Source organism: Mandrillus leucophaeus, unplaced genomic scaffold, assembly GCF_000951045.1.
Source record: "Mandrillus leucophaeus isolate KB7577 unplaced genomic scaffold, Mleu.le_1.0 Scaffold43, whole genome shotgun sequence".
Lineage (NCBI taxonomy): Eukaryota > Metazoa > Chordata > Mammalia > Primates > Cercopithecidae > Mandrillus > Mandrillus leucophaeus.
In genome coordinates, this window is record NW_012104587.1 from 1,575,698 (window position 1) to 1,584,887 (window position 9,190).

Genomic DNA, 9,190 nt, shown 5'->3' on the forward strand with positions numbered 1-9,190 from the left:
AAAAAAAAAAAAAAAAAAAAGAACAGCACAGGGGTTAAGACCCAGGAGTTTGCACTCAGTCGGGTTGCGGTTCAGGTCTCAGTTATGCAATCCAATCTTAGTCATTTAACTTCCTAAGCCATCTCCCTGCTGCTTCTCTGCCTGCTACAGAAACCATGCTGCACAGCAGCCTGCCAGTAGCCTCCTTGTATGCTTTCACCGCCCTGGTATACAACCCTGGCTTGCAAGGCCCTCCAGGAGCAGATCACACTTTCTCCTTAATCTCATCTCCTGGTTCTCCCTCTGCTTCCTTACCCAAGACATACTGAGTATTTTTCTACTCCTAGTGCATAACAAACTAATTTCTACTTTAGAATTTTTGTACTTGCAATTCCCTCTGCTTGGAAGATTCTTCCTACATAACATGGTCTGTCCCATTCATTCAGGCCTCATGTCACATAGCCTTCTTCTCAAAAAGATTTTTATTTTATTTTTTTGAAATGGAGTCTCACTCTGTCACCCAGGTTGGAGTGCAGTAGAGCAATCTCAGCTCACCGTAACCTCTGCCTCCTGGGTTCGAGTGATTCTCGTGCCTCAGCCTCCTGAGTAGCTGGGATTTCAGGTGCCATGACACCCAGCTAATTTTTGTATTTTTAGTAGAGACGGGGTTTCACCATATTGGCCAGGCTGGTCTCAAACTCCTGACCTCAGGTGATCTGCCCACCTCGGCATCCCAAAGTACTGGGATTACAGGTGTGAGCCACTGTGCCTGGCCTCAAAAAGGATTTTTATGACCACCTAATCCCATTACCCTGTTTTATTTTTCTGAAAGAGTTTATGACTGCTGGCAATTTTCTTTAAATGTTTACTATTATTCATCTCCATTAAGTTCCCCTTCACTCTTGACCTTAATGATTTTCCATCCTTTACAAGGCTATGTTGAGTGAAGAAAGAGGCCCAGAGATGAAGCCCAGTCCCTAATGTCCCCCAGCCACCTCGGCCCACTCTTCACAGCCCAAGTGAATGCCTCACCTCATGACAGGAATGCCTTCCCGATGGGCCTGATAGAAGAGGGTGTACCAGAAAGGCAGCAAAGAATATCGCTGGCCCAAGGCATCTCGGATTATATCATTGTGCTGGGATGGTAACAGCCATGGCTCTCGCCGCCCAGTGTCCAAGTGGGCATGTGCCCGGAAGAATGGCTGGTAGGCACCCATCTGGTACCAGCGCACAAGCAGCTCTGGCTCTGGGTTTTTGAAGAAGCCACCCACATCCGCTGGGAGAGGGAAGAGAGGAAGCAGGTTGGAAAAGAGGGTGAAGGAAAGATACTGCCTGAGAAATTTCCCAAGGCCCTAACCTGGAATCTCAGCTCTCTTTACTTACACCTTGGTCCTGTGCCCTCTACTTTGCCCCTCTCCCACCAAACCAAGACCCCAGATTCCTCCCTGTCTTACCCCCACAGAAGGAAAGTCCCACCAGCCCCAAGCTGAGACACATAGGAATAGAGATCTTCAAATGGTCCCACTCGGCAGTGTTGTCCCCTGTCCACACGGCTCCTGAGGAAGACAAGAAGTGGGGAGCTTGCACATGGTAAAGGGGTTCAGCTTTTTACATGGCTGACCTCCCACATCTGCTCTGGGTCCCCAGAACCCTGCTGAAGATGCAGTTCACAAGAACACTTGAACAAGGAGTGGACCTCCCGCACCGACTTCCTTCAAAGCGCATAGCTGAGGAAGCTGATGCAGTGTGTGACTCCCATTCCTCAGAGAGCCAGGTCCAGGTCCATGGTGCCTGAGATCTGGCCTTCACACCCTTCTGCCACAGTTCCATTCTCTAAACCTTACCAAAGCGCTGGGAACCAGCGAAGAAGGCCCTGGCCAGGACAAAGGGGCGTTCCATGCCCCCAGAGCGCTGTCTCAGCCCATCAGCAGTCGCCATGTGCTGGGTGAGGCGAGAAGAAAACAGGGGTAGTGAGGAGCAAAAGCCAGCTGTCATCTGGTGCAAGTTCCCTAGGCCTCAGTCTCTGGGCTGTTTTTCCTCTTTCCACCAACTCTCCTCTCTCAGTCCCTTACCACATAAAGGCCATAGATGTTATGCACATCCCGGTGCTCCCAGCCCCCATAATGCTGGGCATCCTTGAGCATGGTGACCTCAGGACCATTGAACACAGATGGTTCGTTCATGTCATTCCAGACAAAGAGGTTGGGAGCTGAGCCCTGGGAACATGGGCAGAAAATGGGGACAGAAGGACAGAGGGGAGGAAGAAAACAAACAGTATCAGAGAAGAGAGCTTCTAGGAATCTAAAAAGATGCATTTTTCAGAGCCCTCCCCAGATCATCAAGGCCCCCAATATGTTGCAGACAATCACCCACAGAAGGGTTGGCAAGTGGAGAGAGATTCAGGGAGGCAGGTGGGACAGACAGACGCAGGTCATGTGGAGAGGCCTTCCCTACCTCATAATTGTCATAGCTGAACATGTTAGCCCACCAGGCCCTCATCGTGGGATTAGTGAAGTCAGGGTAACCAGCTGAGCCTGGGAGAAGTTAAGGGTGGCTCTCAATCCCCTAAGGGGCAAAAGAGCCACCATTCTACCTCCCTGGCCAATCACCTCTCCCTCAATTCTGGGTCTACCTACCTGGCCAGCACCAGCCCTCATAGTCAGAGCCATCCCGGGTTTTAACATACAGCCCCAGGTTCCGCAGCTCGTCGTGAACTCGGTAGCCGGAGTCCACCTTGATGTGGGGGTCTACGATGGCCACCAGCTGGGGGCAAGGAACATGGGTGATCAGGTCTCTTTAGGGCTAAACTATGCTTCAGCCCTATCCTGAGAAGACCAAGCATGACTGCAACACCTTACCTTCCGCCTCTTAGAAGCCAAGCGCTCAAGCATGGTGCGGGGCTGAGGGAAGCGACTGGGGTCCCAGGTGAAATACCGCTTGCCATTAGCATGTTCAATGTCCAGCCAGATGACATCGCAGGGCAGGTTGTGTTCATCAAAGCCCTGATCCACTTCCAGCACATCAGCCTCATCCCGGTAGTTCCAACGGCTCTGGTGGTAGCCGAGGGAGAAGAGTGGGGGCAACGCCTGGGTTCCTGCAGGTTCATCGAGGGATGGGGGTCACAACGAGGATCAGGCCCAACACCCAGAAACTGAGGGAGGCTTGTGAACTAGAGGCAGGTTGAGGGGTACAGACCTAGAAAACAAGCTGGGGCACAGGATCTCTGAAAACACACAGAATCACCCCTGACAAGAAGAAAAGAGCAGAAGAATGAGGCTGTCAGGGAAAACCATGTACCTGTGAGACTAGCATATTGCCGGAAAACATCAGAAATGGAGGGCCCAAGCAGCAGGAAGACATCAATGATGCCAGTTTCTGACATCCAGCGAACATCTGTCTGTGGGGTCTCCCCAGAGCCCTGCAGGTAGTCCATCATCTTCCCAAACAGGGTCTGTATAGGGGACCACAGAGGGGTCAGACACCTCCTGCCGTCCCATTTTCCAACCCCAAGACAAAAAGCAGCAATTTTCTCCTAGAGTCCACACACAGCTGGCTCTTATGAGTTGCTTTGGGTAAGACTAAATGGGGCTGCCTCAGTGAGGCTTTCCTGGACCACACTATCTAAAGCAGTACAGTCCCCACCCCTACTCCACCAGTTTGGGGTGGTTAAGTGCTAACAAAGACGTCTTTGTTAGCACTTAACCACCCCAAACTCATCTTGCATTCTTTTTTTTGAGACAGAGTCTTGCTCTGTCGCCCAGGCTGGAGTGCAGTGGCGCGATCTCAGCTCACTGCAAGCTCCGCCTCCTGGGTTCACGCCATTCTCCTGCCTCAGCCTCCTGAGTAGCTGGGACTACGGGTGCCCGCCACCACGCCTGGCTAATTTTTTGTATTTTTTAGTAGAGACGAGGTTTCACCATGTTAGCCAGGATGGTCTCGATCTCCTGACCTCGTGATCTGCCTGCCTCGACCTCCCAAAGTGCTGGGATTACAGGTGTGAACCACCACGCCCGGTCTTTTTTTTTTCTTTTTTTGAGACGGAGTCTCACTCCTTCACCAGGCTGGAGTGCAGTGGTGCGATCTTGGCTCATTGCAACCTCTGCCTCACCAATTCAAGCAATTCTCCTGTCTCAGCCTCCTGAGTAGCTGAGACTACAGGCGCACGCCACCACACTCAGCTGATTTTTGTATTTTTAGTAGAGACAGGGTTTCACCATGCTGGCCAGGATGGTCTCAATCTCTTGCCCTTTTGATCTGTCCATCTCGCCCTCCCAAAGTGCTGGGATTACAGGCGGGAGCCACCATGCCTGGCATCATCTTGCTTTCTTATTATTTTTATTTTTCAAACGTTTTTATAGAGATGGGGTCTCGCCATGTTGCCCAGGCTAGTCTCGAATTCCTGGCCTCAAGCAATCCTCTTGCCTCAGCCTCCCCAAGTGCTGGGATTACAGGCATGAGCCACTATGCCCGGTCCCATCTTGCCTCCTTTGTTATGTGTTTAACATGTCTTCCTCCCTGTGAGTCAGAACCTTTGTTTTTTTTTCTGAGACAAGAGTCTCGCTCTGTCACCCAGGCTGGAGTGCAGTGGTGAAATCTCAGCTCACCACAACCTCCGCCTACCAGATTCATGCAATTCTCCTGCCTCAGCCTCCCAAATAGCCGGGATTACAGGCGCCCGCTGCCACACCTGGCTAATTTTTGTTTTTCTAGTAGAGATGAGGTTTCGCCATGTTGGCCAGGCTGGTCTCCAACTTCTGACCTCAGGTGATCTGCCCACCTCAGCCTCCCAAAGTGCTGGAATTACAGGCATGAACCACCACACCCAGCTCAGAACCTTTTCAACCTCAGTTAACACTGTATCCCCAGCACCCAGAAGAGTACCTAGCACACAACACACTGATAATAAGTGCATTCCGTCAGTCCAGAATAGCCAATGCCTTCCCTAAGAATGTGAGTGGGCATGTGTCATCTGGCAGTGATTAGGGAACTCAAACGCTGCCCACCAGGCCCAGGGCCCCTTCTCTCACCCAGGCCCCAAATAGCTAATGCCCCCAGTATACCTATTTGTCTCAAGGCCTGGAAACTTCACTCCCTCCTTTCTCCCCATGCCTGTGCTCTCACCTTCCCAGCGGTGTTGGAGGATATATCAACCCAGGTCTCTGCAGCATTGAGCCAGAAGATGCCCAAGTCACGATGAGGGTTGTGTGCCAGGAGCACAGGCACAGACCCATACAAGGCCATGGGGTTGTACAGCTCATACTGGAACACATCCAAATTGTAGAGGCGATATGGCTCCCCACCCCTGCAGGCAAACAGACAGATTCGGGCTGCTACCTGGCCCCAGGCTGCAGTATACGCTGACTCCACTCCACAGACACCGGTGAGAGATAGGCAATGGTTCCTCTGTCCTTTCTCAAAACATTTTTTATCACCAAAGGTGATTCTGGACACAGGAAGTTACCCACGCTTGTCTGGAGTATCCAGTGTGCACACCCATCTCCCTAAAGGCCTGACTCCTTCGTGCCCACCTCCATCTTCCTGATGTCACCACAGGACTCACTCAGTGACCTTCAGCCTCAGATTGTCTGCATGCTCAGGGATCCCATAGACATGCTCCATGCCTGGCAGAGAGAAGTCCAAACCCACAGACATGGGGCCTAGAAGAAAAACAAAGAGCAAGCTTCAGAGCTTCTGCTTGGAAAGGAGCCCTGCACCTCAACCCAAGGAACCCAAGCCCCTCACCATATGGTTTGCTGTCAGAGTGAGTTTTGAATGTCTCCTCCCAGGCTCCTGGCTCATCTTTCTCTGCCTTCCCCTGAGTCTCCTCTGGCTGTTAAGAAGAAAAGAGGACCACTCTCCAATCATACCAGTTCTCTCTTTTCCCACTCCCATCAACTAAATCCCATCCCTGATGGTGAGACTAAGTTCAAGTTTCTCATGGGCCTATCCCCTCCAGCCTCCCAGTCAGCCCAATCCTCCAACCACCCACCCACCCCCTCCAACTTGCCTTGTCACCATCCCTGGGTGTTTCCTCAGGCTGGGCCCCATCGCCCTCAGCTGGGTCTTTTGATCCTTGCCTGGAAGGTAGGAGAGCTGTCTGCTCCAATCCAGAGGGGGCAGGGACGAGGGGCTAGTGGAAGGAGGGGTTGGGGAATAGAGAGCCAAGGGTCCAAAGGAACGAAGGCATTGGAGGAAGGGACTAAATGTTAAAGCTTGGAGAGGGAACCCACAATGAGCAGATAAGTTTGCAAAGGATGGGGAGAGAAATGAGAAAGGAAAATGAGGAATAAGTGCCACCAGGAGGCACAGGCCTGTACACCAACCTCTGCCAACATCCCAGAAGAGACAGGCAGGCTGATTCAGGGGCCTGGGTTATGAATGCCAATCCTGGCTCTGTTGCCTCTACTGAAAGACTGTGCCCCCAACTGCCCTCCCTGGGCCTCAGGCTCCTGGCCTGACACAAGGGCTTTGCAAGGTGTAGCAAGGTATGACCCACAAGGTATAGCATGTGGGTCACACTATACCAAGCCTCTACAGATATACACGGGGACTTCAAGAGGTTCCGCCAAAAAATGCTTTCAAGGGCAAGTAGCTCTGCCCAGAACCTTAGGTGGCCCTCAGCTGAGAGTCAGGAACCCCAGCAACAGGCAGCATAGCTCCATCCCTTGGCAAAGCAATAAGCTCCCTACACTCCTTAAGGACCTGACTTTGAGTATTTCATCTTCCTTCTTCTGGGGGCTCCCAGCCAGGGTAACAGGTAACGGGACCAGGTATCACACAGCAGGGGAAAGTGGGGTGAGTGAAAGGCTGGAAGGGTCTGGGGCACCTCCCCTTGAAGGCTACAGTGAGGAATGGGTAAGGGCAGAGGAACACATACAGTACCGGTGGCCATGGATTTACCTAGAGAAAAGGTTCTTGATCTTATCCCACATGCTACCGAGCGTGAGACTAACTTTATCCGAGAAACTGGGGCAGGAGGAGATGGGTAGGGAAGGGGAAAAAGAGGCACAAAACCAACACAAAAACAGAAACATAAAAGTGAGTTTCAGTCGACAAACTTCCAGAGATGGGGAAAAAGAAACCAAAAAAAAATAAAAAATAAAAAGGAAGAAAATAAATCTGGGAAATGTGATGATGTGAGAAGGGGAAGAAGGAGCCACAGACCCAGGCAGGCCTCCCAGAGATGCCCAGGCCACAGCTCAGGGACAAAAGTGATTGCCTCCTGATCTGTACAGGAAATGGAAAAAACCGCACCCGGGTCTGGTTCCTACCGTCCCTGACAGAGAGCTTCTCCCAGCCCCCAGCCCCTATCTGGCTGTCCCGCCACCCTGTCTCCTCCCAGTGCCAGACCTCACAACACCCCTGTGCTCTTTCACACTAGGTTCCCTGCAGTCCCAACCCCTATACTCACGAGACCCTAGGGGCCCTCTGGTGCTCAAACTCCAAGAGTCCTCGGGCATTGACACTAAGCAGAAGGCTTCGGTCCTCTAGTAGGTCAAGGCGGAATGGCCGGGCTGTTAAGATGATCTTGTAGGGTCCCTCAGCCATGGTTAACTCCACACTGTTGTCATCACGACCAGAGACAGAAAGCCTGGGAAATATATCAAAAGAAATATAAGGAAGTACAAAGGGCCGAGAGGAGTAATGACACTTCAGAAGATAGAGGGAAATCTACCTGCTAAGAGAAATAGGCAGTGTGCTAACAGAGCAGGGACAGACAAGTTAATCAACAAAACCAAATAAAGGGCCCAGAAACAGACCCAAGGATATTCATTACCCTTCTTTTTTTTTTGAGACGGAGTTTCGCTCTCGTTGCCCAGGCTGGAGTGCAATGGTGCAATCTCGGCTCACCGCAACCTCCGCCTCCCAGGTTCAAGCAATTCTCCTGCCTCAGCCTCCCAAGTAACTGAGATGACAGCCAGGTGCCACCACACCCGGCTAATTTTTTTTGTATTTTTAGTAGAGATGGGATTTCGCCATGTCGGCCAGGCTAATCTCAAACTCCTGACCTCCAGTGATGCACTTTCCTTGGCCTCCCAAAGCGCTGGGATTACAAGCATAAGCCACCACGCCCGATTTCTTGATATATCTAATGCCAGATACAAGTATCAACTGCAGAAAGATTATGATTTAAATTTTTTTTTTTCTTGAGACAGTCTCCTTCTATCACCCAGGCTGGAATGCAGTGGCACAATCTCAGCTCATTGCAACCTCTGCCTCCTGGGTTCAAGTGATTCTTGTGTGTCAGCCACCCGAGTAGCTGGGATTACAGGCACCCACCACCACACCCAGCTAAGTTTTGTATTTTCAATAGAGACAGGATTTCACCATGTTGACCAGGCTGGTCTTGAACTCCTGACCTCAAGTGATCTGTCCGCCTCAGCCTCTCGAAGTGCTGGGATTACAGGCATGAGCCATCATACCCAGCCTGCTTAAAATTTAAAAGTAAAAGGTTTAGGCTGGGCTCAGTGGCTCACAATTATAATCCCAGCACTTTGGGAGGCCAAGGCAGGTGGATCGCTTGAGCCCTGGTATTCAAGACCAGCCTGGGCAACATGGCGAAACCCCATGTCTACCAAAAATACAAAAATTTGCCAGTCTCATAACCCGATCTCAAAATAAGTAAATAAATGAAAGCAAAAGTGTTAGAAGAAAATTTAAAAATATATTTTTGGCCGGGCATGATGGCTCAGGAGTTTGAGACCAGCCTGGTCAACGTACTGAAACCCCATCTCTACTAAAAATACAAAAAGTAGCTGGGCATAGTGGTACACGCCTGTAGTCCCAGCTACTTGGGCATAGTGGCGCACGCCTGCAGTCCCAGCTACTTGGGCATAGTGGCTCACGCCTGTAGTCCTAGCTACTCGGGAGGCTGATGCTGAAGAATCACTTCAACATGGGAGGCGGAGGTTGTGGTGAGCCGAGATCGCACTACTGCACTCCAGCCTGAGCAACAGAGCGACACTCTGTCTCAATACATATATATATATATATATATATATATATATGTTTTTTTATTTTATTTATTTATTTATTTTTTGAGACGGAGTTTTGCTCTGTCGCCCAGGCTGGAGTGCAGTGGCACAGTCTCAGCTCACTGCAAGCTCCACCTCCGGGGTTCACGCCATTCTCCTGCCTCAGCCTCCCGAGTAGCTGGGACTACAGGCGCCTGCCACCACGGCCGGCTATTTTCTTTTTTTTCCTTTTTTTT

General features: G+C 51.0%; 1 protein-coding gene across 5 annotated transcripts in view; it reads right to left on the reverse strand.

The window, feature by feature from the left end:
• Positions 1–9,190, reverse strand: part of GANAB (glucosidase, alpha; neutral AB) — a 23,787-nt gene that overhangs the window by 3,211 nt on the left and 11,386 nt on the right. For 3 of the 5 annotated variants that reach the window (XM_011993378.1, XM_011993379.1, XM_011993376.1), the window contains 13 exons: positions 7,391–7,570; positions 5,987–6,056; positions 5,722–5,809; positions 5,540–5,636; positions 5,101–5,281; positions 3,277–3,430; positions 2,838–3,073; positions 2,616–2,742; positions 2,434–2,513; positions 2,052–2,195; positions 1,824–1,920; positions 1,434–1,535; positions 1,012–1,255 (listed from right to left, as the gene is read on the reverse strand). In XM_011993378.1, coding sequence (XP_011848768.1) covers positions 1,012–1,255; positions 1,434–1,535; positions 1,824–1,920; positions 2,052–2,195; positions 2,434–2,513; positions 2,616–2,742; positions 2,838–3,073; positions 3,277–3,430; positions 5,101–5,281; positions 5,540–5,636; positions 5,722–5,809; positions 5,987–6,056; positions 7,391–7,570 — 1,800 coding nt within the window. Of the gene's footprint in view, positions 1–1,011; positions 1,256–1,433; positions 1,536–1,823; positions 1,921–2,051; positions 2,196–2,433; positions 2,514–2,615; positions 2,743–2,837; positions 3,074–3,276; positions 3,431–5,100; positions 5,282–5,539; positions 5,637–5,721; positions 5,810–5,986; positions 6,057–6,879; positions 6,946–7,390; positions 7,571–9,190 lie in introns of all 5 variants that reach the window. The other 2 variants (XM_011993377.1, XM_011993375.1) reach the window with 1 other exon arrangement.